The following is an 18208-nucleotide window of genomic DNA, read 5'->3' as shown; positions in this document are numbered from 1 at the left end:
TTTAAGGAAGGAAGGTTTTATTTGAGGCCACAATTCCAGAATACAGTCTATCATGGCGAAGAAGTCACTGCAGGAGCAGGAAGCAGCTGGTCACATCCCATCTGCAGTTAGGAAGCAGAGATGAATCCGGGTGCCCAGCTTGCCCAGGACCCCAGCCCACGGAATGGGGTTATCCATCCTAACAGTGAGTCCTCCCGCTTCTGTTAAGACAACCACAGACCCTCTCACAAAGATGTTTGCCTCTCATGTGGTTCTAGATTCTGTCAAGTTGCCATTCAATATTCACAATAAAAGTAACAAACCGAGCAGTCTGGTGGTTACTCTGGGCAGAAGGGAGAATAAAAGGAAGGTTAGGAAGGCGGCTGCAGAGGCCAGTCGGGAGTGAGTAGCCATCTGACTCAGGGTAGAACTGTCAAGACCTGCCAACAGATTGCCTGGGAATCTTCCCATCTGCTGATCCAGAGACTGGTTCCCTTAGACTTCAACACAGTCAGTCACTCCCTGTATTCAGACAGGGCAGCTAAGGCCCACACAGTGCCCACAGAGCTCAGAATTAATCCTATCAACCATAGCTGTTCTGGTTTTTGACCTCATGAACCATTCTTCCTCTTTCTGCAACAGATCCCCATTTCCAGGAATTTACTGCTTTCCTGGCTGATCTCTGGAACCAAGGAATTCAATGGCTCTGGCTTTGAGTTTAACCTGTGTGTTAAATGATACCCTATTCCTCCTCTTCCCTTCCTTTTGTTAGCCCAGGATGGTCAGCCCTAGCCTGTGCTCTAAATATAACACCCTGACCCTTCTCTACTCCTAGCTGCCTCTCGGCATGATCATCCCCTTGTCCCCAACTCATCTTAAGAGTTTAGATTTACTGAGGTGCTGAAGATTCGCAAGGTTTCCCTGTCATGTGCGGTTCCTGTTGGCCGAGCTGTTCATGGCACAGATTTTTTAGCATTTGACAATGAGAATAGATATTGTGACCAAATAAGTTTCACACCCCACACCCTCCTCCACACTCAAAAGGCAAATCACTTCCCAGGACCACCATGAACCTGGGAGCCTGCAGCTGGCTGTGGTCTGACACTCATGAAGCAGTGTAAGGCTCTTGAGCTGAGTTTTGAGGCCACTTTGTGATGAATTCTACAAAAATCATTTTCATGATGTTTGCCTAGACACACAAGTTCATGGGAGGAGCCTTCGTCAAATTCAAGACAGGCTTTCCAAGAGCCTGGAAAAGGCACTGTATCAGAAGGCATAGTCAGGACTGAGTAGATGAACAACTGTCATATAGACCCTAACTTGTTTGTGACATATGGCAGTGGGGCAGGGCAGGAGGGCGGGATCGGAGTGTAGAGCATTGTATACACATATATTCTCGAGGATCTACTTTCATGCATCTCAAGAAAGATGGGGCTTGAAATTCTGTCTTTCTGGATGGCATACTATTTACCTGACTGGGTGATCCATTTCTCTGACCAGCCGGAGATCTTTCTAGCTCATTGCCAGTTTATATAAGGATCTATCTAGCCGTGTCTCTAGCTGGAGGCCAGCATGACTATCCACAGCACCTCTCTGAGGGCTTTGTCAAGTTAGGACTCTGTCTGAGGTGCACTTCCCGGTAGGTGCATGGGGAAGACGGTGGCGATGCCCACTGCTGACATGCTTCCTTGAATTTTCTCAGAGTAGATCCACCACCTCCCACTTACCTCTCCTAGCCCCCAGACTTTGACTGCTATAGCCACTGGGGCAAAGCCCCTATTTTTTTTTTTCTGCCCTGAGAAACTTTTATTTTGATTCAGGCACACAAGTCTCACTCATGCATAACATACTGCAGAGCAGCATGGTGGTTGCAGAAGTCCAGCCACCACTGAGTGACACAGCCCTCATTATACCCGTGTCCACTCTGCTGGAGGATCTCGCGGCCCTTTGGGCCTTCCGATGCGCAAGTTGAAACCTAAGGGAAGAAGAGTTCCATGCACAAGTTGAGGTGTGAAAGGGTAACCTCCTTCAAACCCGCCCCGGTCCAAATCCAGGTGCTCTAGCATCTGGGGCTCTCCAAAGCTGCACTCTATACTCTGACTTACCTAGCCCACCAGTCTGCGCTCCATCTGTTACTTCTTCATAGGCATCAGGCCCGGAAGGGTTTTGATCCGCAGGAACTGAGGGCAGGAGAACCCCTACCGGTCAGCTCAAGCTGCTTTTATGAGTTCCAGGGACTCTAATGGAACGCAGCTACACAGTTCCCTTCCCCGAGGGAGGGGTTGGAGGCGGGGCAGTGGGCGTGGCCAAGTACGAAGGTCAGTCTTTGGGGCCCGGCTTAGAGAACCCAGTCTCCCAGCTGAGTCCTAGGGCTCATTTTGGGGCTTGAACTCCAAGGATTAGGAGCCTGGGGGCGTGGCCATGTGTGTGTGTGGGGGGGTGGGGGGGTCCGCTAACCTTCGCGTGGCCGCTTAGACCCTTCCGAGCTTTAGAAGGGCGGGGGACATGAGAACAGGTGCTCCCCGTCGGCTCTGCATCCCGGGAGGGCCTCAACTCACCTCGGCTCAGTGCTGGTGTCCCCTGCATGTCCTCGGTGTGTGCCACGGGCCGCTGGGCACGTGGAGCCACCTGGCTGTAGATCGGGGTGTCCGTACTGTTGGACACCCGCGTCCCTGGCCCTGTGCCCGCCGGAGCGCCACGCTTCTGCACCACAGCGTAAGTATCGGCCATGGGACGGGTCGGGGGCCCAGGCACCGAGATGCTCCTGCAACGGACAGCAGGCAGAGGAAGTGAAAGCTCTGAGACAAGGAGAGCGGGGGAGGGAACAAGTTCAGCCCAGGCAACCGGCTTCCTTCCTGCCTGCCCAAGTCCCCAGAGCAGGAAAGGAGGGAAGGGGCGGGCCACTCGAGGGCAGAAAGCCGGGGTTCCGTGTCCCTAGTATTCATCCCTACAGCAGGAGGAACAGGGTCAGATTGGCAAGTGGGACTAGGGAGGACCCATGTAAAGCTAGACTTGGTCATGTGTCTGTGACCCCAGCCCTCCTACAATGAGACAGAGACAGGTGAATCCCCAGAAGTTTGATGGACACAGAGAGATTGTCTCAAAACATGTGAAAGGTAAGGACTCATACCCAGGGTTGTCCTCTAACCTCCAGCAATGTACACACACACACACACCGAGAGAGAGAGAGAGAGAGAGAGAGAGAGAGAGAGAGAGAGAGAGAGAGAGAGAGAGAGAGAGAGAGAGATTATATATATATATTTGCCCAATTAATTCCCTTCTAAAAGACCGAGGGAAAGCTAACCCAGACTATAGGGGTTGATGTTCCAGGGGCAGAGTGAGTGAGCAGATGGAGCCAGTACCTAAGAACCCCACCTAGTGGGCGGGACATGGCAGGCAGGTCTGAGGAGGTCCGGAAGGAGAAGGTGTCCTTGCAGATTGGAGCACAGTTCTGCAGGGAAGCAGGCAGGGAGGATCGTGAGGCCATGTCCCTGATGCAGGTCACTGTGGGAGCTGAGGTGAGCTTAGGAGGGGACAGCCTGAGGAAGGAGTTCTGAGGGGGCAAAGGTGACTCTCACAGTGAGTCAGTTGCCGTTCCCAAGAGGCTTAAGTGTTGATGGCTGGCAGAAAGGTTGGAATTGGGGGCTCCGTACCTCCTTGAGGTTCTGGTAGTGGGGGCTGGTGTTCTGGAGAGTGCGGGAGAACAGTTGAGCTACTGTGTGGTACAGGAACCTGTACTGCTCCTGTTGGGGGGAGTGGTCATTGAGAAGGGGAGACTGGAAAGATAGGGAAGCCTCCCTGCGTCCTTGGGAAAGGGAGGACAGGGCAAGCACATACCTCTGTCTGCACTGCGGCAGGCCGCTGTTTCCGCATCTCCAGGACCACTTCAAAGAGGCTGAAGTTGGGCGGGATGGTCTGGGATAGAGGGAGAAGTGTGAACAGGCCCCGGTAGGCGGGCATGGGATGCACTGCACGCAGGGAAGAGGACATCATACCTGGGTCAGCAGCAACTGCCTCACATAATCAACAGCGCACAGGACACCTGTTCGTCCGCAGCCAGCACTGACAATCAAGAATCAGAACAGACACCGTCACAGCCTACCCACAATGCCCCTCTCTCCATTTTTTTTTCCATTCTGTTCTTCCTCCTTTCCCACAGGTCTTGCTGTGTTGCCCAGGCTAGCCTCTGACTTCAGCTTCCTAAGTGCTGGGATATCAGAACCCCTTCTGAGCCGAGCAGCGGGAGATTAGTACCTCTTAAACTGCAGGACCCCTAGATTATAATTTTAAATAAAACCTTTTGGTTTTATGTGTGTGTTCGTGTGCACCCATTGTGTGTGTGTGTGTGTGTGTGGTGACAGAGAATGTGTAGACCAAAGGTCAATATTAAATTTAAGACAGGGTCTCTTACTAAGCAGGCTGCTCACAAATTTGCTTGACTGACTAGCAACCCCTCAGTGGATTCACTTGTTTTTACCCATCACCCAGCACTGGGTTTACACAGTGGGCAAGCTACCTGTCCTGGCTTTGACTGGGTAATGAAGATCTGAACTCAAAGAGTATGCACAACAAGTACTTTGCCCACTGAGGTATTTCTTCAGCCCAGGAAAACCTTTTTTTTATTCACTTAGACTTGTGAACGATCAGCTATATGCTTACTCTCGAGCAGGCAGTCTATTCCAGCTAACGATTCCAGCTCTTTGTCTCATGACCATACAGCCAGAAATTTCTCAAAAGATGGAGCCACAACCGCTCTCCCTTGCCTTTCTGTCTCATCCTCTCCCTTCTTCCTCACCAGATCCTCATAAAGCTAATTTCCTAAACCTGCAGTGGACACAGAGGGGTCCAGATACAAGTCCTTGGAGGCGACGGGCCTCCTCCACCATGGTGAGGATGTGATCAGAACTGCTGGGAACCCCGTGGTCTGGCCAGGACATATACTGTAGCTGGTGCACAGAGCGGGATTCCTGAGACAGAAGAACAGAGAGTGGAAAAAAATGAAAAGAAAAAAAAACATGTTTATTGATTACCTACTATAGTTCTAAGCATATTCCATTTAAATCCACCAGATAAAGAAGAAGTCTAAGAAGACTTGCATAGTATGCACAAGGCTGTGGGCTCCACCCTCGGTGCCACCAAGACAAGCAAGTCCACTGAGTAATAACTGAGGGTGACGGGAACAGATTGCTATCGTGAGTGTCTATTTACAGGAGAGGAAACAGCTCATCTCATGCAAGAGCCCCTTCACCTTTGAACCTTTCGGTACCTTCTGGAATGTAACCTGGAGGGTCCTGAGTGTGATGTCTGCATTCAGTGCTGTCTCCTTTGTCTGAGCATGTGAGAAGAGGACAGAGGAAACAGAAGAGAAATAGAGATCTTAGCAATACATTTCACATTTCTAGGAAGCAAAGGTTTGGGGTTTGGTTTTGCTTTGGAGACAAGCCTTGCTGTAGAGCCCAGACTGGCCTCAAACCAGAGATCCCTCTCTGGATCCTGCTCCCATGTGCTGGGATGGCAGGTGTGTACTACCTACCATGCCTGTTGGAAGCAAAGCATTCTTGATTGAAAATCAAGTACTAAAAACATTTTGAAAACTCTTAGGCCTGTTGCGCTGTTTTGTATTCCTGGGATGGCTGGCTTAGCAGGGTGGTTGGAACCCCAGACCTTGCTGGGTGTGTCTTATAGTTTAGACTCTGGTGGACGAGCTTAGTGAGTCTGATTCCCAATCCTCGGGAGATTTATATTTTTTGCTTCCTTTTGCACTCTTATTACATGCTTTTTTTTTTAACTTCAAAGGAATATTTTTAAATGGTTTCATAACCAATGATGATATGTCCTTTTAAACACTTTTTTTTTTTTTTTGGTTTTTTTCGAGACAGGGTTTCTCTGTATAGCCCTCGCTGTCCTGGAACTCACTCTGTAGACCAGGCTAGCCTCGAAGTCTCGGACTCAGAAATCCTCCTGCCTCTGCCTCCCAAGTGCTGGGATTAAAGGCGTGCGCCACCACCGCCCAGCAGATGATATGTCCTTTAGGTAAGTATCATGTTACTGTAAATACAGCCATACATATATATATATATATATGTGTGTGTGTGTGTGTGTATTTTAATTCAAATAAATTTCTATAACTGACAATATTTTGAATTTCTCTTTTGGCCCAAACTTCTCCCAAATCGTTCAAAACAGGGAAAGAGGACTGCATATACAAACCTAACTAATCCTTTTACAGAGAGCATGAGAGAGTCTTTTTGTTCCGTAATACAATGGTCTCATTGCATTTGTTAATGGCTAACTACCTGTATGTGGAGGAATTCCCTCCAGTAAAGAACACTGTAAAACAAGAATTGCAGGAACCTGAACTGGTACATTTTGGTTGCAGAGGTAGCTGTAATTATAGCTAACAGTGCTGAGCCTGGGAGGAACACTTACCCTGCGTATATTCTGAGTTTTTCACAGTCTAATCAAGTTGTGAGAAAAATAGTTCATCTTTCCAAGCCTAACCCAAGGCTTCTCACTCCATACGCCTTTCTTGAGATCTCCCACACTACCCAAGTTCCCGCAGAAACCACCTCTGTTTTCACCCCTGCTCCAACTTACCAGCGTGATGCAGAAAGGCCCAGCCCGTAGAGGCTCCTGCTTCTGGGCCCAGTAGCGTTCACACTTCCTCTGCAAAGTAAGGCAGGAAGGGCAAAGAGTGGATGGGGAGGTCACCTTCCGAGTGACAGGACACCCTGAGAGCTACTTGTGGAAGGGTCAGGAGCTGCAGCTGTAATGGAGGCCAGCTGCAGAGTATAACATAAACACGTGCACAGCATAGGAGCAAGCTTCTGATCACACCGGGGAAAGACAGTCCAGGATATCCTCCTACGGCCTGGAGCTGTAACTAAGTGCAGGGGACCACTTATCATAGACACATGCCCTGAAGGGTGCTGCTCACTAAGCTGACTACCTGGCCTACCACCTTGACATCACTAAGCTGTAAGAACTAAGGAGCCCTGTGATTCCACTATGCTGCAGATCAGGGCTCAGAGAGAGTGACAAAGAATTTGCAGGGAAGAGAGAGCTATGCAATCAGAAGCAAGGGTAAACAGAAAGCGCCAGGTGATAAACTATCCACAAGAGTCTTCACTGCCTTCCTAGGAAAGTAAAACACTTGAAACACTTTTTAACCAGAGTCAACACAATCTAACACTGAACTATGCAACACTTAAAATCCAGCATCTGCTGTCCTTGACAAACAAAGATGTAGCAAAATGTGGCTGGTTACCAGGGAGTGGGAAAAGATCCCTAAGCAAGAGAGGAAAACGAGGGAAAGACCTTAAAATAGCAATATACACAGAACCAAATGGAAACATGAATATAACAAAGAATAAAATGAAATGCAAAAAAAAAAAAAAAAGCCAGCCCTAGATGGAATTCTAAAACACAATTCACTAACAGCCAGTTAAACCCCCAAAGAAAGAGAAGTAGGAACCAAGAAGATGTACAACAGAGACAAAGCCAAAAAAGACAAGCCTGAAATAAACAAGAGAACCAGTGTTAGTGGGGCACACCAAGTGTTACCCAGAGTCCCGGAGAGACAAGCTAAAGAGAACAGCGGGAAAAGTTTTAGTTTACTTTACGTGTGTGAGGATTTTGTCCACACATATGTCCGGGTACTATGTGCATGCCTGGTGCCTGAGGCCAGAGGCAAGCGCTTAGTCTCTTGGACCTGGAGTTATAAATAGTTGTGAGACCCCATGTGAGTGCTGGGAATTGAACTTGGGTCCTCTGGAAGAACAGCCAGTAATGTTAATCCCTGAGCCATCTCTCCAGCCCCAGAGAAAACAGAAAGTATACTTTAAGAAATAAAAGCTGGGGCTGGAGAGATGGTTCAGGGGTTAAGAGCACTGACTGCTCTTCTAGAGGTTCTGAGTTTAATTCCCAGCAACCAAATGGTGGCTCACAATGGGATCTGATGCCCTCTTCTGGTGCTTCTGAAGACAGCAACAGTATACTAACATACATAAAATAAATACATAAATCTTTTAAAAAGAAAGAAAAAGAAATAAAAGCAGAACATTCCCCAAAACTGATGAGTCTAAGAAAGTCAATAACCTGTATTGAGTGTGAAAAAAACATAAAGCAATGTTGAAGCACCCCATGACCCAATTGATTAAAAAACAATAACAACAATACTAAAGAGAAAAATGCAAAATGACAATTTCTTTCAGAAACTCTGCATTGTGTGATATCCTAAAAGTGCTGGAATTGAAAACGAAACCTTGGGCTGGGTATTTGGCTCAGTGGGTAAAGGGCTTGCCACCAAACCTGACAGTCTGAGTTTTATATCCAGGTCCCACATGGGCAAGAGAGAGAAGTGAGTCTTAGGCAGCTGTTCTCTGCCCTCCATACATGTGCCATAGCACACTCATAACTCCCATAAAGACAATAAAATGAAAACTTTGTCATTCAAAAGGTAGGCAAATTCATTGCAAGCAAATATATGAGAAGAATCTCCTCATACAAACAGAATGGGACACCAGATGGAAAATTGAAACTACAGAAAACAGTAAAGACAAAAATCAGATATGTGGTTACATTAAAACATTCCTCACACTTTTGCCTCCTGTAAAAAAAAAAAAAAAACAAAAAACAAAAAAACAAAAAGGAAAACCAAAAACAATCTAGTAACATTTACTAAACAAGCAGAATTAATACCAATCTTTCACATATCCTTGCAAAAAACCTGAAGGATCATGAACATGACCCAGCACACTGAGGCCATGTATGGCCCTCCTACCGAAATCAGGCATCACAAGGAAAGTAAAGTACCAGTGTCTTATGAACGTAGAGCTAAAATACTAGCCAAGTATTATACACCATAGCCAAGTAGGTTTAATCCTAGGAATGCAAGACCTTTGACAATGAAAACGAATCAGTGTTAGAGCCGGGGAGATGGCTCGCTGGGTAATTTATCATTTTCTGTGCAAGTGTGAGTACCTGAGTTGCATCCCCAGAGCCCATGCAATGCTTGCACACAGTTGCGTGCGTTTATAATTCAAGCATCAAGAGGGGAGGCAGAATCCCTGGAAGCTTGCAGGGCAGCGGCAAAACAGGAGAGCATTTCAGACAAGGAAGAGGGTAAAGACAACACTGGAGCTCATCTTGGGACCTCCACACTCATGCTATGGAAGAGAAAGAGAGAGAGAGAGGGAGGAAGAGAGAGAGAAAGAGAGAGAGAAAGAGAGAGAGAGAGAGAGAGAGAGAGAGAGAGAGAGAGAGAGAGAGAGAGGAGAGAGAGACCTAAACACAAAAACAAAAACCTATTGGTGTCAGATATCATGTTAATAGACTACAAAGGAAAAGCACAAGATCAGGGGCTGGAGAGATGGCTCAGTGGTTAAGAGCACTGGCTGCACTTCCTAGAGGTCCTGAGGTCCTGAGTTCAATTCTCAGCAACCACATGGTGGCTCACAACCATCTGTAATGGGATCTGATGCCCTCTTCTGGTGTGTCTGAAGACAATTACAATGTACTCATAGACATAAAATAAATACATCTTTAAAAAAACAAATAAGGAGGCAGAGGCAGGCAGATTTCTGAGTTCGAGGCCAGCCTGGTCTACAGAGTGAGTTCCAGGACAGCCAGGGCTACACAGAGAAAGAAACCTTATCTCAAAACAACAACAACAAAAAAAACCCAAAAACAAACAAACAAACAACCCACAGGATCATATGAATAGACACAGGGAGAAAAAAAACTTGCCAAACCAACCTAGCTCCACAGTAAAAAAATAAAATTAAAAATAAAATTAAAATCATCACAGCCAAGAGCATTTACAAACTCCACAGAGATGCCCAGTGATGTACCTAGGAAGCACAGGGCGATGTCAGGAGTATTGTCACTCAATATAAGCTATTCGATGTGTCATAAATTAAAACAAGCCTACAACATCAAGAAGTATAAAATATAAAAATGTCAAAGTTGTAAATTTTAGTCCTTACTGACCTGGAACTTGTGTGTTGATCAGGCAAGTGTAAAAGTCACAGAGATCCACCTGCCTCTGCCTATCAAAGGCATATACTACCATGCCAGGCAAGTTCTCTCTTTCTCTCTTTCTCTTTCTTTCTTTCTTCCTTTCTTTCTTTCTTCCTTTCTTTCTTCTTTTCCTTCTTTCTTTTCCTGTTTTTTTGAGACAGGTTTCTCAGTGTAGCCTTGGCTATCCTGGAACTCAATTTATAGACTAGACTGGCTTCAAACTCACAGAGATCCTCCTGCTTCTCCAGTGCTGGAACCAAAGGCATGCACCATCACTGCCCAGCTAAGCACTTTTATTCAGAACTCTTTCAACTCGGTACTAAAGATAATAACTCAGTTTTAACATGGAACCTGAATATATATCTGTCCAGATAAAACACACAGACACATAAACACACACACACACACACACACACACGGGTAGTTTTGTTTTTCTTTTTTAAGATTTATTCTTTGCCAGGCAGTGGTTACACATACCTTTCATCTTAGCACTGGCAGACCTCTGAGTGTGAGGCCAGCCTGGTCTACAGAATGAGTTCCAGGACTGCCAGGGCTACACAGAGAAACCCTGTCTATAAACAAACAAACAAAAACAAGGACTTTTAAAATCATTTTTAACTTGGATGTTACATGCCTGTGAGTGCAGGTGACTGAAGAGGCCAGGTTGTCAGGTCCCCTGGAGCTGGAGTTACAGATCCTTTTGAGCCACTTGATGTTGGTGCTAAAGAACCAAATATGGGTCCTCTGCAACAGCTGAATATGCTCTTAACCACTGAGCCATCTCTCCATTCCCATGAATGGGAAGTAAATAACTCTTGGCCCAGGGAGAGGGCTCATGGGTAAGAAAAGTTGCTGAACAAGAATGAGGATCTGAATTCAAATACCCGGCACCCATGGGAAACAACTGGTATATCCCTGTAGCCCCAAAATCATAGGGGCAGAGACAGGAGGATCTCTGGAGCATGGTTGCCAGCCTAGCTCCCATGTCAAGGGAAAAAGGCAGAAAGTGGATAGAACAGGACACCTGACATACTCCTTTGGCCTCTAAATGTGTGCACACCACACACGCCACACATACACACACACATACACACATATCACACATACACACATACACAAACAGATATACACACACATACACACACACATACACACACACACACACAGGAATGAATGCATGCAAAATAGCAAGTGTTGCTGAGCATATGGAGAAACTAAAACCTCTAGCCAGTAGAAGCCTAAAGGGTATAGCCATTGTGGGAAAAAAAATTAAACAATTCTACTGCAGATTTATATTCAAATAATTGAAAAAATAGACAGCTAGAGAGATAACTCAGCAATTAAGAGTGCCACACAGGGGCTGGAGAGATGGCTCAGTGGTTAAAAGCACTGACTGCCCTTCCAGAGGTCCTGAGTTTAATTCCCAGCAGCCACATGGTGGCCCATAACCATCTGTAATGGGTTCTATGCCCTCTTTGGTGTGTCTGTGGACACTGGGAGTTCAGATCCCAGCACCTATATAATAAGCCAGGCATCTTTGTATGCCTGAAGCTCCAGTTAGTGGTGGACAGAGACAGGGAGATCTCTGGGGCTTGCCAGCTTCTAGAAACTCTAGCCGAGCTGAGAAAATGCAAGCACCGAATTCAGGGAGGACCCTGAAGGGGACAAAAGAGCCAGCAGAATATCACAAGCCTTTAAACCTAGCCATGTAGCAGCAGCAGGAGGGCAGGGACAGGTGAATCTCTGTGAGTTCGAGACCAGTCTCGTCTACATAGTGAGTTCCGGGCCAGCCAGGGTGACATAGCCAGATGCATGAGACAGAGGCACACATCCATAATCACACATGTATGTACACCGACTCACACAAATGAAAACGAAAGCCAGAAGTCAAGGGATAACTGTTTACCAGTGTGTGCCAACAGCATTATCCACAGTGGTCTAAAAGAGGGAGCAGCCTAACTGTCTATCAACAATGAATGGGTACAGGAGACGTGACACAAAGCCACAGCATATTCAGTCTTAAGATGAATAACATTCCGTCACACATGACAACATGGACAGACCTTAAAACCATCAAGGGAAAGAAACCAGAAACAGAAGGGCACATATTTTATAATCCTGTTTACATGATGTAATTAGGACAGGCAACAATGGGCATAGAAGACAGGTGGCCAGGACCACGGGAGGAAGACTTTATGCTTTTTATTTATTTATTTGGGTGGATGTATGTGTGTATGTGCGTGCGTGTGCGTGCGTGTGTGTGTGTGTGTGTTTGAATGAAAGTTAAATGTATTTGGGTGCCCAAGGAGGCCAGAAGAGGGCATGAGATCCCTTTGGGGCTGGAGTTACAGGCAATTGTAAGTTACTTGATGTAGGTACTAGAACCTAGGAGTCCAGGTCCTCTACAAAGTAACAAGCGTTCTTAACCTCCAGACATCTTTCATCCCCTTAACGGCATTTTTATGTTTACATACATTTTACCTCAAGATTTAAAAGACCCAGTTAGAGAGTCTTTCATTTTCCCAACAATGGCTACAAGGGGGGGGGGGTGCAGGGAACAGGCAGGATGGCTCATCAGGTAAAGACACTTGTTGCCAAGACAATCCCAGGGACCCACGTGATTGAAAAAGACAGCCAATTCCCAAAGTTGTCTCTGACCTCCGCCCCATTCCACGGTATGCATGCGCGCGCACACACACGAGCATGCCCCTGCATACACTAAGTAAAAGGTTTTCAAAATGAGGAGGAATCCAAACTGTTGGTGAGGATGTAAGGAAACTGGAGTTGAACACCGTGCATGGAAATGTAACCTGATAAAGCTACTCTGGAAAATGGCCTGTCACTTCCTTAAACTGGAGTTAAAATTAGAGTTCCTCTATGACCCAGCAGTTCCACCCAATGTAAACTCGAGAAACGAAAGTTCATGTCTGCACAAAGGCTTGCATACGAACATCCACAGAGGTGTGATTCAGAGAAGCAATCCAGCATCTACAAACTGCTTAGAGGAGGGGTGAGATGTAGCTACATTCAATGGGTTCCTATTCAGCAATCAAAAAATTACACTAACGACACGCTTCGGTATACAAAAACCGGGAACACAAAGAGAAAGAAAGAAGCCAGTCGTGAAAGTCACATGCCACACAATTCCATTTCGAGTTAAACACGCTGAGTAGGCAAATCTACTGGCACCAAAAAGGAGACTAGGGATTGCCTGTGGCTTTAAACATGGGCTGTGACAGCTAACGGGGTGATGAAAGCGTTGATGGTCTCCTCAAAGTTTTGATCCTCTCACTTTGGCCTCCCAAGAGCCTGAAGTACATACAAGAGGGAGCTGCCACGCCTGGCCAAATGGCTGAATTATATCCCAGTAAGAAGACAAAGGTAAAAAATAATAGCTTGAGGGGAATCGTCATACTATTGTGACAAGCATTTCACATTTAAAACTATCCCGTGTGTTGAAGAAAATGGAAAAACACAGGAAGGAGTTAGAGGTGGGCAGGGGGGGGGGTGGAGACAGGAGTGGAGGGTGGGTGATGCCATGTGAAGGTCCAGGTAACAGAATGGGCAATGGCAGAGGACTGTTCCAAAGTAGAGCCTTCTCTGGCATAGGTAGAGGGGGCGTATAAAAGGCAGGGAAGGGTACAGGAAGACCAGGGTGGAAACTCTTCAGTACAGGACCCTGGCTGTGTTGTAGGCTGTTGGAAAGCCCGGGCTGCCAGTACTGAGGGACAACCCCAAGATCAAAAGGAAAAAGATCAAGACAAAATTAGGATCAGTGGCTTTTGAAGACCTGCAGTGGAGTCAGCCACTCTGGTTCTAAGGACAAGAAGGAGACCCCAAGTCCCCCCCCTCCTCCCCCCTGCACAAGCCTTCTTTGCATTCTAGGAGGCTGAGGATACATACCCGTCCGTTTTCTGTCTCTTGACAAGCCATCAGGATCACCTAGACAAACAGCAAGGAAGAGGGAGGCCACTGAGTAAGGAGAAATCTGAAGGACAGGGACTCAGAACCATGCCCCCTCTCTCTGTCCCGCAAAGCTGACCTTGACCCCAAACTCCCAAACCAGGCGCCAGAAATCCAACAGAGTGTGAGGCAGGGGTCCTTGCGTCGCAATGTAGGCTTGGCTTCCATCTGTGCCCTGGGAAAGGTCCATTCATTAAGGAGATTCTGAAGCCCGTCCCAACCCACCCCAAAGCCACCCCTTCCCTGATCACTAGCCTGACCCGGATGAAGTTGGCGTTGATGTAATCTCCATGTCCCTCCTCCTGGAGCAGGGAAAGGATGACTCTCGTCTCATCATCTGCGAGAGGGTGAGACATATGGAGAGGTGGGTGTCAAGTCTTTGACGCCCTCCCAGGCAAAAGCAAGCAAGGTGACAGCACACTAGTGGGGATCTGTCCCCTTGTGGCTTCAGGGAGTAATGCAGCCACCTCAAGCATGGGCCATAGAATGCTTTGGGGAGGGCGGGGGGGGGGGGGGGGGGGGGGGGGGGGGTGCTGGGTGAGGAGGTGAGAGGCGTTAGCTGGGGTGGGTGTGGCCAAATGGGCACTGCCACCCAGCATCTGTGCACGTGGCACTGGCTCCCCCAAGACACCCACTGCCTTACATGGCACCACGTCTTTGTAGCGGTTCTTCCTTGTGTTCCCAAGCCGACTGCCGGCTTTAGTGGAGCACACACCTTCCGTCTTCCAGGCCACTGAGCGGGCCTTAATGTCCTAGTGGAAGGCACCATGAGCAGAAAGAACAGAGTGAGAGAGTGAGACCCACCTGTATTAGGATCTGTGTAATAATATCTAGAATAGCAGGTGAAAGCCAGACTCGGTGCTAGGGGATTCAGACATCCTAAGTGAGGGCTACCCACTCTCCTCATTGTACAGATGAATGTTGATGTAGATAGTGGTTGAGTAACTTGCCAAAGGTCCCACAAGGAGGTACCCCAACAAAGGTTGAACCCAGACCTCTCAGATCTGCACACTCAGCCATGCTATACTGTACTATAAATCATGATAATAAAATATGCATTATTTAGACCCAAAAGATTGTTCAGTGCATATAATAAACACTTTCTGCACAGACCTGAAGATTTTTCTACCCAGTCCCTACATCCCACACCATAAGAAGCTAGAAGCAACACCAGAAAGTTGTCTTCTGACTGTACATAGATGCTGTGGCATGAACAAACCCCTCACCCCAAACAAATTAAACTGGGGCCAGGGAGAAGCCCCAGTGGGTAGAGGTGCTTGCCACCAAGTCTTGATAACCTGACTTTCACCACAAGGTAAGGTAGAAGGGTAATAGTAACTCTTATGGTTGTCTACAGTCCACCCCCGCCCCCAAAAATGTGTGCACATACATATAATTTAAAAAAAAGTTCAAAGCCATCCTTGGTTACCTATTGAACACAAGACCTGCCTGAACCTGTCTCAAGACCCTGTCTCAAAAAATAATAGGGCTTAGAAAAGAAGGCTAAGTGGTTAGGAGTGCTTTCTGCTCTTGCAGAGGACTAAGTCTGATGCTAGCGCTTGTCAGCTCACAAATGCCAGTACCTCCAGCTTCAGGGATTTAATAGCCTCTTCTAGCCTCTGAGAGTATCTGTATACACACACGTGTATACCTACATATATACATACATATGTCAAATAAAAATTAAAAATAAATACCTTATAGAAGATACAGCATGACAATATGCTATGGATATGAGGTATAATATATAACCTTTAAGAAGATGCTATAGGGGGCTGGAGAGATGGCTCAGCGGTTAAGAGCACTGACTGCTCTTCCAGAGGTCCTGAGTTCAAATCCCAGCAACCACATGGTGCCTCACAACCATCCGTAATGAGATTGGATGCCCTATTCTGGTGTGTCCGAAGACAGCAACAGTGTACTCATAAATAAAATAAATAAATTTAAAAAAAAGAGAAGGTGCTATAGGTACTTTATAGCTGGCACATTATTATAACTAGTGAAGAGCATCACTCTTATTGGGTGTTCGTAATTGCAATGTTTGGCACTGTGTTTGGGCTACCATTCCAAAGTGGTTTACTTATGTCCATCAGGTTATTCCAACCCCCCAGAGACACCTTCTTCCTACAGTGGGTGTAGAAAAATCAAAGTTCTGGAGTGAGTGTGAGATTCTGCATGGAACCCTCAGAACTGTTCTTATCAACCTGAAAGATACACCACATGCAGGTTACGCATATCTTCTTGTTTACAAAATTTATATTTTATGCTGATATAGCTCTGATATATACACATGCTGATACAGTATTTTACATGTGCAAATTATTTAGATTCTCATTTAATCTATACATATGCTTGTGTATATCCACTTATGAACTTAATAAATTTGGTTTGGTTTTTATTTGTTTGTTTGTTTGTTTTGTTTTCAAAATAGGGTTTCTCAGTGTTGCCTTGGACATCCTAGAATTCACTTTGCACCAGGCTGCACTTGAACTCAGAGATTCACCTGTCTCTGCTTCCCAAGTGCTGAAATTAAAGGTGTGTGCCACCATCACCTTGCTATAAATTTGGTTCTTATTAATGTTTGTTGTATCTGTTGTAGTATTGTGGTTGTTTTGTTGTTTTGTTTTGTTTTACTTGTTTAGTTAGTTGGGTTCTTTTTGTTTGTTTGACTGATTGTTTTTGAGACAGGGTCTTCCTACATAGCCCTGGCTGTCCTGGAGTTCTCTGTGTAGAACAGACTGACCTCAGACTTACAGAGATCTTCTTGCCCTGTCTCTGAGTGCTAGGGTTAAAGGCATGCACCACCACAGTGTATTATTGTTATTGGGTTACATATTTGGTCTTTGTGTAAACTATCTTTTTCATTCTTTGAGACAATCTCCAGAGTATTCCAGAGTGGTCACAAATTATATAACTCAAGCTGGTCTTGAACTCATGGCTATCCTCCGGTTTTAGGCTACCAACTACTGGAATTACAGGCATGTGCCACCATGCCGAGTTGTAATGAGCATTTAATATCACATTGATTTTTATATCTTTATAATTTATATTCCAAGTTTGATACATCGTATTACGTATTTGGATCACGTCACTATATTTAAAATACTTTATTACATGTTGTGTGCATGGCTGCTGAGTGGCATTCCCTCTAACAAGCTTGATTGGCCTGATGTAACGTTTACATCTTTTGCAAGCCAAGTTAAAGGCACCTAGCCAGTGAATTCCCAATAAGTAGGTGCATCTACCCAAACCACCTAATTTTCAGACCGGTTTGGCTTTTAACACTCACAATTCAAAACAGGTGAAACTGAGGTCAGAGCTCCGAGGGCCGCAATTCTGAAAAGCCCTAGGATAGACTGGAAACTCGAAACCCAAAAGCTAGGCGACAAGTTTCCTTGTTCCTCTTTTAGCTGCCCCAAGCCACTTCCTCCCTGGCATTACAAGGTGACCCAGGAGTGGCCCTGGTGGCGGACTGGAGTCAGGCACAGGTGTGCTGCCTCCCTCCCCGGCGGAAGCCACCGCCCCGCTAGGGAGAAAGATTGCTCCGGGAGCTCTACTCCGACACCTGAGTGTGCCTGCCTCCTCACAAACAGCGGCCAACTTCACCCTTTGGGCGCCTGCGGGCAGAGTGCGAAAGGCTGGGAGACAATCAGGGTGAGAGAAGAGCGGGAAGAGGAAACCGGAGAGCCGGAGGCAGGAGACGCCCCGGGAGCTGAGAGGAAAAGTCAGAGCTTTCATATTGCACAGGTGGACAGCCGTGGGGAGCGCCTGGCTGCGAAGCTTGATGGCTGGAGTGTCACTCACGCTGAACTCACGGGCGAGGATTGCCCCCTCCCGGTGGGCCCGGGCCTCCAACTGCTCCAAGAAGCTCCTCACCAGGTCCGATTGGCGACTCATGCTGCGACCAGCTCGCTAGGTCTCGGTAAGGAGCGCTCCGACCCAGAGAGATTAGACGCTGCGGGGCGGGGCCTCCGTCCCAGCAGCCAATGAAGACCGGTAATGGCGGGCAGGCCGCGCCCCTCGGCCAATGGCATTAGGAGTTCACTCCGCTCGCCCCGCCCAGCCGAACTGGCCGTCCCTCTAACTGCGGGTCCTGAAATTCCCCACTGGCGCCTTGGATAATTCAGCAGCAACTGGTGGATTCTTCACAGAACTCTCGGTCCCACTTGCCTTTCCAGGGGGATGGCTGCTCTTTCAACCTAGCAAGCCGGGTTCTCGAGGTCGCTCCGGAGTCCTGATGAGGGGA

At 47.0% G+C, this 18208-nt stretch overlaps 1 protein-coding gene across 2 annotated transcripts; it reads right to left on the bottom strand.

Moving 5' to 3' along the window:
• On the bottom strand, positions 1-17935 carry Ptpn18 (protein tyrosine phosphatase non-receptor type 18). 2 transcript variants are annotated; one of them, XM_028775455.1, is made up of 15 exons: positions 17767-17935; positions 14606-14714; positions 14223-14299; positions 14042-14137; positions 13903-13941; positions 6577-6645; positions 5246-5308; positions 4804-4946; positions 3975-4041; positions 3817-3894; positions 3633-3722; positions 3342-3430; positions 2538-2743; positions 2085-2159; positions 1-1954 (listed from the first exon to the last, which is right to left on the bottom strand). In XM_028775455.1, exons 1-15 carry the CDS (start codon positions 17857-17859, stop codon positions 1887-1889), a joined length of 1362 nt encoding a protein of 453 aa, XP_028631288.1. In that variant the 5' UTR covers positions 17860-17935; the 3' UTR covers positions 1-1886. The 2 variants fall into 2 exon arrangements, with proteins under 2 accessions (XP_028631288.1, XP_028631289.1); XM_028775456.1 differs by having other exon boundaries at positions 17839-17895.
• Between the last annotated feature and the right edge of the window lie 273 nt (positions 17936-18208).

The sequence above is a fragment of the Grammomys surdaster genome, unplaced genomic scaffold, assembly GCF_004785775.1.
Source record: "Grammomys surdaster isolate TR1022 unplaced genomic scaffold, NIH_TR_1.0 255, whole genome shotgun sequence".
Lineage (NCBI taxonomy): Eukaryota > Metazoa > Chordata > Mammalia > Rodentia > Muridae > Grammomys > Grammomys surdaster.
Note: the sequence above shows the minus strand (reverse complement) of the source record. Positions and strands in the feature narration are given on the sequence as shown.

Excerpts from the sequence above, each read along its gene's own strand:
- Ptpn18 (XM_028775455.1), bottom strand. The coding sequence starts at position 17,859 with ATGAGTCGCCAATCGGACCTGGTGAGGAGCTTCTTGGAGCAGTTGGAG. Across the intron at positions 5,309-6,576 it reads GGCCTTTCTGCATCACGCTG|ACAAAGGAGACAGCACTGAA; the intron begins GTAAGTTGGAGC and ends TCACATGCTCAG. Across the intron at positions 2,160-2,537 it reads GACACCAGCACTGAGCCGAG|TTCCTGCGGATCAAAACCCT; the intron begins GTGAGTTGAGGC and ends TCCTGCCCTCAG.